The sequence below is a fragment of the Populus trichocarpa genome, chromosome 15 (assembly GCF_000002775.5).
Source record: "Populus trichocarpa isolate Nisqually-1 chromosome 15, P.trichocarpa_v4.1, whole genome shotgun sequence".
In the NCBI taxonomy this organism is placed as follows: Eukaryota; Viridiplantae; Streptophyta; class Magnoliopsida; order Malpighiales; family Salicaceae; genus Populus; species Populus trichocarpa.
In genome coordinates, this window is record NC_037299.2 from 13,148,443 (window position 1) to 13,167,057 (window position 18,615).

General features: G+C 32.1%; 1 protein-coding gene, 1 long non-coding RNA gene and 2 other non-coding genes across 4 annotated transcripts; 1 reads left to right on the top strand and 3 right to left on the bottom strand.

Annotated features, from left to right (window-relative positions):
- Positions 1 to 59: 59 nt before the first annotated feature.
- Positions 60 to 131, bottom strand: TRNAP-UGG (transfer RNA proline (anticodon UGG)). The gene has a single exon. It is a non-coding gene; the product is annotated as a tRNA-Pro (tRNA).
- A 1,276-nt stretch (positions 132 to 1,407) lies between these two features.
- On the top strand, positions 1,408 to 3,552 carry LOC112324327 (uncharacterized). Its single transcript, XR_002978126.2, has 2 exons — positions 1,408 to 1,761; positions 1,892 to 3,552. It is a non-coding gene; the product is annotated as an uncharacterized LOC112324327 (long non-coding RNA).
- Positions 1,588 to 1,801, bottom strand: LOC112324409 (small nucleolar RNA U3). The gene has a single exon (XR_002978266.2). It is a non-coding gene; the product is annotated as a small nucleolar RNA U3 (small nucleolar RNA).
- A 2,595-nt stretch (positions 3,553 to 6,147) lies between the features above and the next one.
- Positions 6,148 to 10,486, bottom strand: LOC7481778 (BTB/POZ domain and ankyrin repeat-containing protein NPR1). Its single transcript, XM_002322315.4, has 4 exons — positions 9,061 to 10,486; positions 7,702 to 8,455; positions 6,886 to 7,083; positions 6,148 to 6,660 (listed from the first exon to the last, which is right to left on the bottom strand). The coding sequence occupies exons 1-4, from the start codon at positions 9,607 to 9,609 to the stop codon at positions 6,398 to 6,400; spliced, it is 1,764 nt and encodes a 587-aa protein (XP_002322351.2). The 5' UTR covers positions 9,610 to 10,486; the 3' UTR covers positions 6,148 to 6,397.
- Positions 10,487 to 18,615: the final 8,129 nt, after the last annotated feature.

Sequence of the window (18,615 nt, forward strand, 5' to 3'; positions counted from 1 at the left end):
TCTTGTCGGCAAAACCAGAGATATCAGAACATACGAGGTAAAACTCCTCTGTTGAAGATGGGGCATTCCGAGAATCGAACTCGGGACCTCTCGCACCCAAAGCGAGAATCATACCACTAGACCAAATGCCCAGTTTACGAACGTTTCTCATGTCAATTAAAAATATTTATACTTACCTTTTTCATGCTATCCATGGCAATAAATATTTAATACTGCCTTGTCAGAGATTCGAGCGAGATGGGTGCTCTATCGATCTATTTTTTGCCCTAACATATACTTATATATATAACAGAGAGATTGATCATTAATTGTTATTGATGACTCTTTTTTTTTATTATTGTTCTTTAATATTTTTTAGGGGTTTTTTAACCTTCTTAATTTCAAACTTTTTTTTTTTATATTCAATTTGCTGGGACATTAGACTTTATCATTTTTAATTTATTTTGTATGTAGTTATCATGATCTGAATAACAAATTTTATAGGTTAAACATGCTAACTCGAATTATTTTTCTAGTAGATTATATAGTCAACATATTATTTATATAAATTGAATGTAAAAAAATATACAACTAACTTTGCGGCTTGTCTTGTCAAATGGTGTGGGGCTAGATATTTCATACTGAATTTCAGTCTATGAGTTTTATCAAGATGATTTGGGTACGCAATAGTCATATCAGGTATATATTAAAAATATATTTAATTTTCTTATTATTTTAAAGTTAATTATTTAGTTTCAATTGATTATTTGAGATAATTGTTTTATATGTTCTAATAGGTTATATAAATGTTATATACAAAGGAGTTGATACTTTAAGTTTCGCTTATATACTATACGAGATCTGACATTTGATTAGCACAAGTTCCTCTCCATGGCTTTGATATTGTTGAGATATATTATCCAGATTGAGTAATGCGATAATTTAAATTATCTCAACATATATCAAATTATGTTGATTTTGGAAAGAAACTACATAGTGTTAGTTGTTATGGTAAATATAAGGAGAATTGGATGGTAATTCATGCATCTTACCTTAATTATTGGGATGCTAGGAAAAATAGTATTTTTGAAGAGCAAAAATCTATAATTGATATAGATACTTACATTACATGATATATATCCATGACACTCCATTTCCTTTTTTCTCTCTCAGTTTTGTTATAATAATTTAACCTGGGATGAAAGTGGAATACACCAATCAACTTAAAGTATATGAAGTCTATAAAATTAAAAGAAAACCAAAATTCCAACATTTTCATTAATTAAAACACTCGGAGGAAGAGCCTATTATAAAATGTATTAAGAAACTCGAGTTGACTAGAAAAGGAAAAGACAAATAAAATCAATTTTTAGGATGATGCTAGATTTTACGATAACAAATATAGTCCCCTGCTGTAGTAAAATAGATTAATAAAATCAGGTTGCCATGGATTAAGATTTTGTTGAAGGTCGGGAAAGATGGAGGGAGGGGGCATCAACCTAACTTATATGCATAGCCTTTTTCCGTATCAATTCTTTGTTTTTGTTTTATAGGAGAAAAAACATACGTATATTTTTGACAACGTACGTGATTTTTCAAAAATAAAGAAACCTGTCAGACAACCGCATGACCATTCCCAGCCATGTTAATAGCTGAGAAACGATCCTCTACAGCCATGATGATCACGAGGGCCATCAAGCCATTATTCACGCTATGATCACACGGTCATGATTCCTCAACCAGGTTTAAGTTCCTGTCTCCTTAGTGATTAAGGATACAGAGGTACGATCCTATAGAACAGATCCTGTTCAAGTAAGGTCGTATTGTTCTGTGCTCCTCGAACAGTTTATTAAATCTCTTGTTTCTTCGTTCTTTTCTGATGTGGGACAAATCTGGTCCTATTTTGTTCAAGGGTGTTTTTGTCCTAAGGAAAACGCTTTGTCCGTCTTTTTGCTTCTTGCTACGAGCCCCGCTGCCACGGTAATATCCAAGGGGAGAGTAGTGATATGAAAGTACGAGGATGACCCTCAACTACTGCGGCGCTGCCTTTGTGGACCTTGTGGTGGTATTTTAGAATCCCGACCGGGGACTATCTGCTACTGTTTTGGAGAAAACAGCGTTCTTGCTGAGGGAGGAGCACGTTGAAAACTCAGATGAGATGACAAGATTTCTAAAAACGTTTCGAGGTAGAGGAAATCAATTACAAGAGAGGATGGGTTGCCTGGTACAAACTGGTTTGGACTACAATGTTGTCTCCAGCTTCATTAAACAAGTTCCAATGGTGCCAAACCAGACCAAAGATGCACTTGAAAAGAAGATTGATTGCATGACAAATTTCCTAGGCTACTCGGTCAACTCACTGGAGGAATTCCCAGCATATTTATGCTATGACTTTGAGAGGGTTAAACTTAGATTTCGAATGTATATTCGGCTGAGGGAAAAAGGTGCAGCAAAACCCAAAGTATCGATGGGCACAATCCTTGCATGTTCATGTGCAATTTGTAAAACATTATGTAGATGTCCACTCTTAAGGACCAGCTATGTGGGAAAGTTTAAGGAATGCATCAGCTTCAAGCCAAGGCTAGTTCTGCATTTAAATTGTGCACAGTTTATATGTATTGTTTCAGTCAAATTGATGCCATCCATTCATTACCACGGATCTAATCGCTGAGCGTTTTCTCTGTTTGCTGTAGTTTTTAACAAATTTCTCTATGAATCATCCATCTCGTGTTCTCTGTTGCTCACAATACCATGTTGCTTGTTGTTCTCCAACTTGCAGATCTGAGATGGCAGCCATTAATTAATGAATGCACTAGTATGTGGTCTTGTGCTGTGCGCGCATCAGTGGCCAGCCTGAGTTTACCTGCTAATGAAAATGTCTCCTCCATTAAAAATCCATCATCTATCCTTTTTTTTCAAATCAGCCGTCTATATTGAATGCTTTCGCTGACAAGAGACCAAGGATAAGGTTTTGTCTAATACACGGTTGTTGAGGGCTGCTGGTGTTACACAAGTGTAGCAGTGCAAGTGTCTGTGGTCAATTCCATCTTGGAGGTGTAACGTGGTTGTGTTAAGTGCTAACCCTATCCATATTTGTTGTGTCATTAATACATGTGTCGTTTTTGCTCTCTTACTATCGAACAGTAGCCCAGCCTGGTAAGAACTTATTGACCATGCCAGGCGGTGCCCATATTTGCATGCTTGTTCTGCCCATGGGCCTGTCAATCCATTTGACACCTCTGCCATAATAGCTCAAAAGGTTAATGGAGTTTTTGGAACTGGCTGGTTTGCTCTAAAGCCATCCATCATGGGACTTTTAACCATTGACTTGACGTTCAGGCTTCAGCAGATGATTTGGTTGCATAGATACAAGGTCGTCCTGTCCTGTATGAATGGGATGAAACAGTGTGTTCGTCCCTTGTTTGCTGTGGACCGAAACTCAACATTCACAGTTTGTTTTTTCCAAGACAAAGCAAAATATTCATAGTTGATGAGCGAAAGGTTCGTGCTCCTTACTGAAAGAAAAAATAAATAAATTAAAAGAGTGTGCTCCTTATATCTTAGTCAATGCTATGATTCCTCTCCTTATCTTGCCATGACTGCATGGTCCATTGTTCTTGCTTCACTCCACAATTAGTGGGTATCCTGCTTTCCAAGAAATTTATTTACTCACATATCGAATATTTTCACTTCAATGGAATATATGGGTTCTAAACAAGAGTTCAGTACAAACAAAGAAGAGAATGGTTGAAGAAGAAACAGTCCCATAGAGCTGAAAGTGCATAAGAACGATGTACTGGCTTCAACAAAAAGACTAGTGATTTGATCCAAAACTATCATGTGCAGAACAATATACCTCTGTTCTCCAGGTACAACAGCTTCATGTGAAGATCATCATCCATTGTATGGGAAGTGATGGAGGCACTCCCGGCCATTGGATTCGTTCTCATTTCCCTCTCTAAGATTGTGATTGTGGATGATCCGTTGGCGAAAAAAACAAACATGCACTTATGGGCTAACTCGATGGCCTAGGCGTTTCATCACCGGGCCTAGCACGCATGTCCCCATTTTTCTTTTTAATTCTCCAAAATTAATTTATATTTTTATAAAATATTTTTTTCAAATATATTTCAGGTGATTTTGATGTTTAGAATTATTTATAATCTGTGAAATACTTATGGTGACAAAACGGTTAACGTAAGACTGGAATTTATTTTATAAATAAGTCTATAGTTATTATAGCTTCAAAAATCTTCATAGCGAACCAAATATACTCCTCCGACACTTACTTGTATTTTAAGATTTAATTAAATATGGTAAGATGTTAAAGTTAATACAAGGATTGAAAGAGACTTATAGTCTGTTTATTTGTATAATGAAAGTATTTTTTAAAAAAATAATTTTTTTTGAATTAATTTTTTTAATATTTTCAAATTATATTAATATTAAAAATAATTTTTTAAAAAATATATTATTTCAATATATTTTTAAATAAAAAAATATTTTAAAAAATAATCATTATTAATATCTAATATATTTTAAAAATTTTCTATCATTTGCAAGCTAGCAAACAGCAGTCATACTATCCAGTAAAAAAAGGGTTTCAGCTTAAACAGTGGCGCCTTTCACAATAGCTGTCATGTCGTTCATTAATTGTTGGGTGTCGTCAATACCAGCACTGAACCTATGGCAAACCAAACAGGCAATGTAGGCAGTATTTTAATTATTTTAAGTTGATTTTTTTTAATTTTATTATTTAATAATAAATTAATTAAAAATTAATTTTCATAATTAATTTTGATTTATTTTTTTAAAAGGTTATATCAATCTTATGATTTAGATCACAGGCTTTGGGGTTAGCTCGGGTTATTTTTTTAGTTTGTTTTTTATGAGGTTATCCCGGTCTCATGACCAAGATCACGAGTTTGACGAGTTAACCTAAGTTATTTTTTTATCCTTTTTTTCGTTGTTTTTTTATTTCAATTTCATTCTTCAACATTAGATATATTGAGAATTATGTTTCATAATTTATCCTGATTTATTTTCTATAGGGTTATTTCAGTCTCATAACCTAGGTCATGAGTTTGATAGGTTAACCCAGGTTGATTCAAATCTTTTTTTCCCTTTTTTTCATGGATTTTTTTTTCAATTTCATCCTTTAATATTGAATTGATTGAGAATTAAACTTCAGATTTGTTTCGATTTGTTTTCTATAGGGTTCTTATGATTTCATGATTTGGGTTACAGATTTGAAAGGTTAATCCAAATCGATCCAATATATTATCGTCTCAATATTTAAAAAAAATATCATTTTAAATTTTTTTAAGTTAAACTATATTTTTACTGGTTGTTCAGATTACCTTTAAATTTATCAATTAATCGGATCACACCAAGTCAACCTTGACACGATTAAATTTTTTTCTACTAGAAAAACATTAGCCAAGTCCAAATATTTGCTAGGCCAACAATCTAGTAAGCAAAGGAGTGTTTGAAACAATGATAAATGTTGCTTTTTAAAAATATATTTTGCTTGAAAATATATTAAAATAATATATTTTTTATTTTTTTTCATATCAACACATCAAAACAATTTAAAAATACAAAAAAATAATTTAAAATAAAAAAATTCAAAATTCTTAAAAAACACAAACCAAGTTACCAAACAGACTAGCATAAAACATGTCTCCTTCGAAGACATGATAAAAAGAAAGGGAAAAAGCAGCTCATTTTGTTGAAAGCAGAAATTCCAATAGTCAATACTTTCATTCATCTCCTTTTATCTTGCTATCACTACAAAGCCCATTATTCTTGCTTTACTCCACATTTAGTGGTATCCTGCTTTCCAAGAAATTTATGTACTCAGATATCGAATATTTTCACTTCAATGGAATATATTGGGTTCTAAACAAGCGTTCAGTGCTGCCTTTTCTTTTATCAAAGTGCCAAGGTTTTGGAATCTTTACTGCTTTTACCAGCGGTACAGGCAAACCAATGACATGACTATGATATGAGAACAAACGGAGAAGAAAATAGTTGAAATAAAGGTTCTCAGAATGTTCACAATTTTTGTTACCTTCGGTAGACCAGAAAACCATGGCGCAATTTGTATTCCAAATTCCAACAGAACAGATCAGACATGTTATGGAAACACGAACCAGACGAAGAGAATTTCGAATCTGAATAAATCAGTTGCAAATTTCTATAATTATTGTTTTTCGCTTGCGATTAGAGAACATTTTCTATGAGCTTTCGGGAAGAAAAAAATAGAAGCTTTCAAGGGCTTAGTATTACATAGGCATAAAGAGCTTACAGAGCTAGTTTGCTCTTTGGTTAAAATTGTACACGGAAGCAGATCAAAATCTTTAACTATAAACTTTGTATCAATTATAAGGCTTATCAGAGACATACTTGCATGCCCTCATAATTTCCTGAGTTTGTTACTAATACCATCTTTTAGAGAAGATGAGGATGACGAGGAAGACAAACCAGTGCGGTTAATCTCAGCCTTGTCCTTGGTAAATGCCCTGTGAACATCCTCTTTAAGCTCCATGAAACGTGTCCTCTTGATTCTTTGTTCATCTGGGGTACCCTTTTCAAGGTAAAACAAATCAGGAAGGTCATCCTCCATGAACTTATCGAGCACTTCAGAGCAACTGGGGAAGTATCGTCGGCCCATTTCAACTGCCATCATGACAAACACAGCTAATATGAGAATAATTGCGAAAACTAAATAGTTTGTATTTTCTAAGCCACAAGTGGTATTTGATTTGCTCAAATCTGCAATTTCTTGGGTTTCAATTGATTCAATCAGATTACAATATTTTAGGACTTGCGTAATGATAATACATTGTAACATAAGTCCTGATGTTGGCAACTGAAACAGAAGGATTCACAGCTTCCACATACCTGTTTTCATAAGGGCTTCCATCCTAGAACGAAGTCTTTTGTTCTGCATTATTGGTGTCTCATTTAGGTCAACCTCCCTCAAATTCCCGTTAGAACCTTTTGATGCAGCAAGACCAGCAAATTCTGGTGTTGTTGCAGCATGTGCAATGTCCATGGCTAGCTTGGCTTCAGTAGGGAAAAATAATCTTGCAAATGCCACTGTGATGTACACCACAACACTTGATCATACATTTAAGAACAAGCCATGATAGATATCCATTTAAATCAATCAAGATCATAATTGAACAAAAGCCGCTAAAGCCATATATCAATAGGATGCCTTCACCTTTGTGGGCATCAAATGCAAATGAGAAAATCTCTATTTTTCATTAAGACTGCATGGTATATTAGGAAACTAGATAGGGGAGCTTAAAAGCTCCTATTTGGACGAGCAGACAGCATAACTAGCAGGGCATCCCCAGTACCCAAACCAAGGAACTTAAAGCCCGAATAAAGCAGCAAGAAGATCAGTTATGTTAATATCCAAGTATCTCAACAGAATATTGAAAACGTCATTCCTGGACTTCTCTTTATGTGCAAGAAAGAGATTTCAAGAAAATAACCAATAACTTCAGCTATTGGTATATTAATCTTGAAATTCTCAGGTAAAAAAGCAAGTTAAATATAAACTGGAACAAAATTATGCAGATTAACCCCAAATGCAATCCAAAAGCAAAATCCAGTCCCATAGAGCTGAAAGTGCATACGAACCATGTACTGGCTTCAGCAAAAAGACTAGTGATTTGATCCAAAATTATCATGTGCAGAATAATATACCTCTGTTCTCCAGGTATAGCAGCTTCATGTGCAGATCATCAACCATTGTATGGGAAGTGATGGAGGCACTCCCAGCCATTGGATTCCTTCTCATTTCCCTCTCTAAGATATCAATGCATAACCTGTCCTTGTTCGCTTCCTGCCCTTGCTCTGTTTTAGCATGATAGTCTTTTGGCCTTGTCAACCTTCGACAAATACTAACAGCACTTTGCCCATCTGATGTCAAGTCCAAAGCAGATGCTCCTTTCGCCAGCATTGACACTATCACTGATGGTTCTTTTCGCATTGCAGCAATGTGGAGAACTGTGTAACCTCGTGAATTTCTAAGATTGACATCAGCAAGACCGAGGCTAAGCACCTCAGACACGACCTTGAGATCACAGTATGATGCAGCATAATGGAGAGCGTTAGCATCATCTAAGGTTATATCAGATTCAGTCAGGAGAAGTTTCACAAGTTCAACATCATCTGAGTCTAATGCCATGTGTATCCTCTTGATTCTCTTTTCACGCAGGGCATCCACAGCCTCTGTGTTGTTTTCTTCATCAGAAATAGACTTGCGTCGGAGCAGTTTAATTTCAACTGCAACATCATGGGGAAGCTCCTTCTCTATAGAGATGTTGTCAAGATCAGACCGTGCTATTCTATCAACACATTGTGTGACAAGCTGACTTAATTGGCAATGGAAGGCAACCACAAGGATTGGAATCATATCTTCCACAAGAGCTTTCCCAACAAAGTTCTGAAGGCGTCTCTGCAAAAACATACAGCTTCCCACCGTTATAATTTTCTTCTGTTTCTTATAGAGCTCAAAGGACAGTTTGGAAAATAAATAGAAGGGCCCAAAACCTATTTTTTCTTGTTAAGTTATTCTTGTCAACTTACTCTTAACAAAAATGGCATTTTATTTATTTACTGAAAACCAGACTCCAAGAGGAAATAGTACAGGAAAATAGCAGTAAAAGCAACTATCCCCAAGTTATTAATTAGGCTTAAGTATTGGCATTCACAGGGTTGGTTCAGCATATAAATCAAATGGATTAATATTATCAGATCACACCTGCACTGCTAGAAACGAATCATTTGAAATATTTGCACCATGGGCGAACGAAGTAAAACAAGTTGGATCCCAATTCTCAAGATTTACCAACTATATTAGCAAAAACAGCAAGCGTGGGCAATTTCTTGTAAGCATAAGTTCACAATTGCTAAGCAACTGCAGGACAAGAGCAATTCCACCACAAGCAAATAACAGAATCAGTATAGGCTAGAAGAGCACCATCACACCACATCAAGAATACAAACATCATACATAGTGAATAAAAAATTATGCATCACAGTGCAATAAAATAAACTAACCTGGAAAAGTGAAACCAGCTCTGGTACTTGAAATATGGATGATGCATACATCAATTCCACTGCAAAATTAATTGCAGGTCTACACGCATCATGGGCACATACATTGTCAACACATGTTGAGACTTCCATTGGAGATGGCTTGAGTTTTCCAGTATACAAATAGCTCAAGAAAATTAGGAAGGCTTCATATCCAACCTTTCCACAAGGTAACAAATCACTCATGCAATACTTTGGTTTTCCTTCTTTCTCTGAAGATCCCTTTTCTCTCCTAAACAACTCGTGGAAAAACTTACTCCTAGCACCTAAAATACATCGGTGAACGCCAATAGCGGTACCCTCAACAACAATATCAGCATCACTATAATCACAAGTGGAGTCAATTAATAGCTGCTCCAAATTAGAGCTCAGCTTGTTTAGACTAATCACCTCAAGACTAGTTCCCGCCTCAGCACCTGAGGAGTTGGATATGTTGTGACTAATTGAGCCATTTGATAAATGAGAAGATGAAGTATAGCTCAGAGATGACGATGGCTCAGAGAAATTAGCCATTAATCCACCAGCGAACTTACTCTATAAATTATTAAGATTGAACCTATGATCCATAGTTTCTCTATCGAATCATAGCATTAAAAAACAAATACCATGAGCTACCTTACTTTTCAACTAATGATGCTATTTCTTGCTCATATCCAAACCCTAAACTTACAAGAGACACAGAAGAAAGAAATCGGCATCAAGGACACCTAAAAGCAAAAGCAAAAAAATTAAAAAAAATCTTATATAGCTGAACACAAAAAGGGTTTTACCGAAATAATCATACAGCTAAAACAAATTCAAAATCATAGTGTAAAATAATTAAAATGAAAAAAAGACAGAAACTTTATATTGCAATATCAAATTTTAGCTATCAGGAAGTCAAAAACATTACTTTATCTTTGTTAAAAAAAAAAAACTTCAATATGCCATAACTAAGAACTTTCTTGCTTGAATTTCCAAGACCACCAAGTCAACATACTATACATAAAAAAACAACACCAAAAACTAATTATTTTAGTAAACAAAAAATGTGAAGTGCTCTCAAGAACCTAGAAAAAGAAACAGTAAAAACCCTTAAAGGTTATTATCAGATCTATCTAAGATTCTTAATCTTAGAAACACAAAAGATTAGTACCCAAGAAAGCTACTAACTTGAGACAAATCAAACCAATAAAAACCCAGACACCAACAAACCAAGACAGTGCTTTTGTGAATTCAAGAACTGAAGACCCAGGAAACAAAAAGGGGTACTAGACGTTAAAAGAAAATCATGGGCACGTGCCTAACGTGATGTGATAACAACCGAAACTTCATTTCTCGCTTTCAAAGTTACTGTTTTTCTAGAGAGAGAAAGGATGGTCTTTTTTTTGTTTGGAGAAATAAATGACACCGTGACTAATTGAACGTGAAGTCGTTTTAGTGACGGTTTATATATCGTCATCAATGAGAGATGTGGTTTGCTGACGTGTACAATGACGTCACCTTTGTTAGACAAGGAGACCCACCTCTGTAAGGCAAAGACCATAAGAAGTCTTTAGATTGTTGATAAAGTATGGAATTTTTTTTCTCAAATAATATAATATAATTTGTTTTTTTTAATTGTGGAGAGTTTTGTGATTATGATTGCTAATTTGGTCTCGATTGAGTAGTTAAATATCATTGTTGAATATTAAAAGTATGTTTGTTTTTGTAATGGATTATATTTTTGAAAAGTTTTAATTTTTTTAATAATTTTGATATGCTGAAATCAAAAAATATTTTAAAAAATAAATAAAAATATAATTTTGATATATTTTCAAGCGAAAAATATTTTAAAAAATAATCATTATTACAATCTCAAAACATGCATTAACTATTGAACTTGTCCTAATGAGTAACCCGAGTCAATTTCAAAAAATATTATTTGATAATTTTAAAAAATAAAATTGGATTCTAAATCATATAATGAGCTGACCTGCTCAATCAATTAGGTCTAATTATATCAATTTTTATTTAATTTATTTTGAAACCCAGCCTATATGCTAACATGTCCATCCTATAATTTAATATGCCATGTTAAAAAAAGGAGTTAATGGAAAATTATTAAATTAATTACGGCTAAATCAATATTTAAATGTCACTATTAAGATTTTGTCTAAGAATTGTTATTTATATATATATAAAATGTAGCTAAATAGCCATGAGAAATTCAATCATTGTTGGTTAGTGCGTTGGATGCATCTAATTCATGAATCATGTTCAACAACATCTCATCATAACCCTTGGATAAGGATGCTTCATGGTGCCATCTATCAATCCTTAACAACATGGCATTTGCATATTACACTTTATCATATGTATTTTTATTTTTTTTTTATATCTTGGGTATTGTTGGATTAATTGAGATAAAATTCACCTCCGATTAAAAAAAAATAGTTTAGAATTAATAAATTCATGAGAAGTAATACATGATAGGTCATAGATAGAATATGTAGAAGATTTTTCAATATTTCAATCTTCAACACTGAAAAAGAAGAAGAAGTTGTTTTTAAAAAATAAGAAAATTTTAAAAATATATAATATTTTTTTACAATAAAAATATTTATCTTTTTAAATTTTCTTTCTCCTAGAATTTTTTATATTTTGGTGGGATCAAAATAACTTTTCTTTTGACTTTCTCTTAAATTTAAACTCAAGATCATAATGTCTGAAAAAATATGTGAACCAACTAATACAACACCTTAAATATCAAGAATTTTATAGAAATTAATTTTGAGGGTTATAACTTAACTGATCAGATTCTATATTTACTCTCTAAAGGTTACCAGTTCAAATCTCACAAACCTTAGGGTCATTGAAAGCTTACATGATCATTAACTTCAGGACTTGTGAAATTAGTCGAGGTACGCACAAGCTGGCCCGGACACCCATGTTAATAATAAAAAAAATAATTTTATAGAAATTATATCAAAAAATATGTGAACTCAATGCTTTTTTAAAAATAAAAAATAAAATAAAACACAATACTTTCCCAGATTTTCCATGTAAACATCAACTTTTAAAGAAGAAAAGGAAAACAGTGAGTGCTAACTAAATTTCATTCCAAGAATATTCGTCAGGAGTCAACTATTTTTAAAACTCATGAAGTTTTTGCACAACATAACTTTAAATTATTGTAATGAAATAGAAGAGATAAAGATGATATATTTTTATTATTTTCCTGTTTTAATATGATAGAATTTATTCCAAAACTATCTTAAAAACATTTAATTTTATTCCTACATCTAAATGTATTTATGTTCTTTTTATATTTATCTATTTTGTCTTAAAACGGTAATTATTGAACACACTTGAAGTTACAAAGCCTTGAAAAGAAGAATTCTATAAGAAACACACAACACTCTCTCTTTTTTTTAATAAAAAACTTATTATATAGTAAATTATAAAAAGTCACAAACTAAAATATAATTAATCTCAAGGGTTTACAAATAATTACTCACTCAGGTTCAGTTAACCAGCAAGAATATTCGTCAGGAGTCAACTGCAATAAATAGCAGAGCTGCATCACCGAAGCACACCAGAATTAAGAAATGCCCATGTCGGCAAAGGAAGACGATGGAGCCACGTGGGCTGGCTCAAAACCTTGAATGGGCCTATTCTTCATCCACTGCTCCTAAAATATAATATTTAACCATCTATTAATTATTTAATGCCTGGCAAATTAACAGCTCCCAAAGTAGTGAAATGAAATTATTTTAATGGCAGTAGATGTTTTCATTGGGGAAAATGGATATATTTGTCCCCTAACTCTGATTTGATTCTCATCTGGGTCCCTAAACTAAATTCCGAATTAAATCCATTCCACTAAAATTGATGAAAAAATGAAGTTATTTTAAGACAAATAGGTCCTTAATTATTCTTTTATACTTTTGGAGGCTAGAGTTTTAAGGCGAGGGTTAATTGGGTGATGTCTAATGCCTAACCCAAGTTAGATATTTTTTATTTTTATATTTTGGGGATTTAATATAGAGTGTTTTTTTTTTTTAATTTGGGGACCCAATTGGGATTTGACTGATATTTGGGGATTGAATAAATCATTTGTACTTTTTTATTATTTATTTTAGTCAAAATTATTCTTGTTGTTATGATTCTAATCTCTGAACATGAAGATGTTCACTGCAGATTAAATTTGTTCGGGAAGTTCATGAAGAATATGATTGTATTCATTTTTTTTAATTCTTGATTTTTAATGAATATTGTAGATTTCTAGATCAGAATATAGTAATCTAAACATTGAAATTAATTAGTCCTAGCTACCTTAGGCGATAGAATTATTGAAATTAAGTTAATCAAGTTTGAGAGTGTGATTGCGGTTGCTTTTCAAAGTGTTTTTTATGCCGAAATGTATCAAAATAATTTTTTTTATTTTTTAAAAATTATTTTTAAGATCAACACATTAAAATGATACAAAACACAAAAAAATAATTTTTAACAAAAAAAAATAATTTTTTTAGAAACACAGGTATAACCGTATTTCCAAATGCTCAGGAACATTCCTACTAGCTCCTAGTCAAAATTAGGACAAGGAATATTTTTTGTGTTTTGTAACACAGCTATACTATATTAAAAAAATGAAGAAGCATAAAGGTTGTATTAGATATGATTTTTACAAATTACTTTAAGTTGTTTTTTACCTTTTGACTCAAGGAAGAGTCCTATAGGTATGTTTAGTTATAAATAAGTTAAAACCCAAAGTTAGTTCCAAAATTAAATCAAGATCTTACTTTAATCTAAATATGAAACTCAATCCTAACTGATACTACATTCTTTTTTAAAAAAATAATTTGAGTTATTTTTAACAAACTTAATATTTAATATTTAATTTGAATATTTTCAGCTCATTAATTTTATCATAAATTATTAATAAAAAATAATATTAAATTATTAATATGAAAGAAACTCTAAATATATATGTAAATCCACGAGATGCCCTCGATCAAAAGATGCCATGATAAGCTTTTGAATAAAATAGTAAGAGTAAATCATAAAGAAAAACAAATATTCGTTCTAGTCATTTAATACCTTTTTCTCTGGTTCTCGATATTGTCCCAACACAACAACTATGAAGAAAAGGAAAGAGCCTCGAAAGATCACTAGCTAGAAGATTCAATGCTTCAATATGAGGCTTCTAAGCTTCCAGGAAGGAAAGAAAATGAAATGTCATCTGTCTCCCCTCTTTCCTTCTCTTTTCTCTTCTCTTTGAATGTTCAAATTCTAGGGCTTCACACCATTAATTTTCTTGGTAGATGCATGGAACTGAACTAGGGATTTCATCTAAAGGAAAAGGATGCTTGATGACATATTTCAGTATTCCTTTCCTCTTTCGGTGTGGGCTCTCAATTATTGCTACGTAATTGCTCAACCAACCTTACCTTATAGTTATATATGCTTTCGATAAATTATTATTTAACATGACTTTGAGATGATGACATTGTTGTGTTCTTCCTCTTTTCAACTAAACAATTTCCTAGCACTTAACTATCAAAAAAAATTCATTAATATTCACTTATAGTATGGGTTAATTAAGGGTGAATTGATTATTTTTTATTTTATTTTTTTTGATTATCGTGGGTGTCCGGGCCAGCTTGCGCGCACCTCGACTAATCCCACGGGCCCTGAAGTTAACGACCATGTCAGCCTCCAGTGGCCATCATATGAGCGATCACAGGGTTCGAACCTGAGACCTAAGAGGGAGCAAACCCCTTAGTCTCAAGCTCTTACCACTTGACCACCACCTAGATGGTTAGGGTGAATTGATTATTTGTTTTGCTTAGAAGTGGTTGTGGTTATATATGCAATTAGTGTAATGATATTGAGATTAGTACGACTTAATTATAGATTTTTTAAAAATCTTAAAGAAAGGAAAAGGGAAAGGAGCTCTCTCAGCTCTCTCTAATCTTAAAATACACACCAAATTAATTTTTAATTGTTTCTAACAATTCCTACTTATAATTTAATTATTTTCTATCTTTTTCTTACTAACATTTAACCCTTCAAATTTTAAATGCATCTAACATACTTGAAAACGAGAAATTATTACATAGACTTGATCCACCACTAAAGATTATGAACTTAAGCAATAGAACTTTTGAACATCACTGAATTTGTCCACATCATTTTGTGATGGATGAATTATTAATCACTTTATTTAATAATCATGATTTTTCTATTAAATATGATTTATACAAGTTTGATTGTTTGTAAAAATTCTATTGGCTTGGTTCTTAAGAACTCGTGTAATAAAATTAATATATACACCCTTAAAAATTGTTTTTTTATAATAATTATTCTTGTAATAATTCACTCTCATTTCTTAAATCCCATACCAAATTAATGCCACATAATAATAATAAAAACTCCTCTGAGCTTAGTGTTCAAAAGGCAGGGCTTTACAAGACTTTCTTGGTGGGTGCAGGAAGCTGAACCAGGGGCTTCAGGACGATGATTGATGAACTAGGGCTTCAATATTCCTTCCCTCTGTGGATGTGGGCTCCCAATTATAGCTCCATAATTGTTCAACCAACATACTTTATACTCGTAGGCTTTTGAAATTATTTGACATGACATTGACATGAGAATATTGCTGTGTTCTTTCCTCCTTTAAACCAAACAATTCCCTAGCGCTTAACTACCATGATGAACTCATTAATTTCTATAAATATTTACTATAAGTTAAGGGTGACTTACGTACTTCTTTTGTTTTGCTTTGAAGTATGGTTTCCACATGAGAAGTTAACAAAAGAGAGAAAATAAAAAAAATATTTTCGAATCTAGATAAAAATAATAAAAATGCTTTGAAGTATTAGTAATTACTGTAAGAAGATTAAAAATTTTTCCCGCAACACGCCCTTATCCTTTTGATGTGACTATTCAAGTTTTTTTTTTTTTTTTTTTATTCTTCTCCCTTGGATCATACTTTTATTATATTTAAAGTTTTGGGCACATGGGGAGCATATCCATGCAAATTCTTACAATTAATTAATTTATTTTTATAGAAATTAAACTTTTTAATTCATTAATGCCTATAGGAATGAAATTAAATTTAGAATAAAAAATCGTAAATTATACCTTTGAATGTTAACCCATTTCTGCATAGGATGTCTCCCTCTACACTAGAGCAGGAGGACAAATCATAAAGTTTATTTGAGCTCCCAAGGCTATATAGATTATTCAATTATACCTTTAAAAAATCACAAATTAACCCCTTTCTGAATGTTTATGAAATAAAAGGTTTTTCTTAATAATAATAAATACTTTTTCATGTGATCTTAATTATATACAACGTTTATATTCTAACAATTTATTATTATTCAATTAGATAAAGACGCACCGAAATTGAAAAAAATAATATCCAAGAGTCATTGATATTAATGTATATATACACACACACTAAATTGAAATGATTCTATAAATGATTCACTTGTAATTACTAACTAGAAAACTATAATATAAAATATATAGTAATTCATCCCAATATGGAAATTAAGCTTGTCCATCAACAATGAGCTTTATAGCCCAGCTCACAAACATGAACCATTGATAACAGTTTGAGCCGATGGTCTCCCAAACTTTAATTATGTCGAAAAAGTATTTGAACTACCAAACCAAGACAACATATTTCCAAACCAAGACAACATATTTAACTTGACTGAGTCCGGTTTTACATATTCCAGTCAAATGTAGACAAGAGAAATGAATTGAGCAAAGAAAAAGACAAGGAAGAGAAGAAAGAATGGCATGGGGCATGGAGGAATGAGAGGAGGAGAGGCAATGGAAGACTTTAAATGATAGCAAATCGAAACCACAAAAGTTAATTATGGCCAAGGAAATAAAACGTTAAATATCAGCATTAGTCTTATCTACCAGGTATATATATAGCTCCCACAAAGAGCATCTCCCCTCGGTTAGTCGAAAAAGATATAAATAAAAATCACATAAACACGTTTAATTAAAGAAAAAAATATAAAGAAAAATCATTATGGATTAGTCTTTGTGGTAGGTATTCTTAATTCTCTCAAAACCGAGATACAAAAATAAAAAAAACCCCTCCCCCAATTCTAACTACATGTTATGTTTTATATATTGAAACTTAATTCTTAATTAATTCATTTGATGCTAAACACTGATCTGCTTGCATTCGAAAATTCTGTTTTTTATCACTATTTTTTTCCTTAAATTCATCTTGAATGATGGTAATGGAAGGAACAAAGACACCTTACCATTTCCCTTTTGGCTATGAAATCCTTCAAGATGACTCAAAAGGATCATTGATTCATAAATAGGCGAACAAGCTACAAGTAGAGACCAATTGAATTAGTTTCATGGACCCATCAATCATAAAAAAATACAGCGACCCGTGAATGCATTTCTTTTCAAATAAAAAGTTGAAGGGTCAATATCAAGCCATCAAATTTTCTTCTATGTAAGATCCAACATCTGCCTTGGTATACACTATTCTATCACCGTTTGAAAGTGAAATCAATCAACCATGTCTTCACCAAGTTGCTCTGATGATTTTTCTTTCTTTAATTGAAATTATCTCCTTAAGTATCAATCCCACTTGAAAAATGTCTTTTCTAACTATTTATTTGGACAATTCATTTGATTTGATCATCAAATCAATAAGGAATCTATATTATTGATCATTCAAGAGGGCCAAATTGGAAAAAACATCCTTTCATTAATTCCCAACATCATGTTGTGTGTTGCTAGGGTTTTTGTTATGTATAAAACTATAAATTCAATTAATCATTACTTATTTTTAAACTAATTTATGTTTAATTTTGCTTTACATGTATGTTAATACAAATAGTGAAGTGTACAAGATTCTGTCCTGTCAATAAATGTATGTATACTAGCTGTTTTGTGGCTGGCTAGACTAGCAGACCAGTGGCTGGGGTAAAAACTAAATCCCCTAGGATTAAATATGATTTTTCCATAGAGTTTTCAAGCTTTTTTTCATCTCAATTGAGTCCCTTCTGCATTTCATTAATGGTCAAATTGTACATGTTTATATATATATATATATATATATATATATATATATATATAAACAATACAAGATACAAAAAGCTTAGCGCTTTTTATTAAATATTTGTAAGGGCTACTTGGATAGAAAACTCAATCGAGAATATCTTAATACTTTGTGGACCCAATTGAGAAAAATATTCTTTGAAAACCCTTCATTGGATTTTGAATTATATATTATGGCTATATGGGGGCTAATTTGAGGTTTGTAAAAAAGAAAGGACTAATATAAAACTTAATACTACAAAGCATACATAAAGGTTTCGAAGCCTCAAATTTGAGTTGTAATTGAAACACTTCATAACTAAAGACAAGAGGAAGATCACAACAACCATATCAAAATAATATTTTCCTTTTCTTCTCTTTTGAACCCTTTTCTTCTCTTTTCATGAACACCAATCATTGATCTAATTATTTTATTTTGAACATTAGAATTAGAACACTTTTACTGTT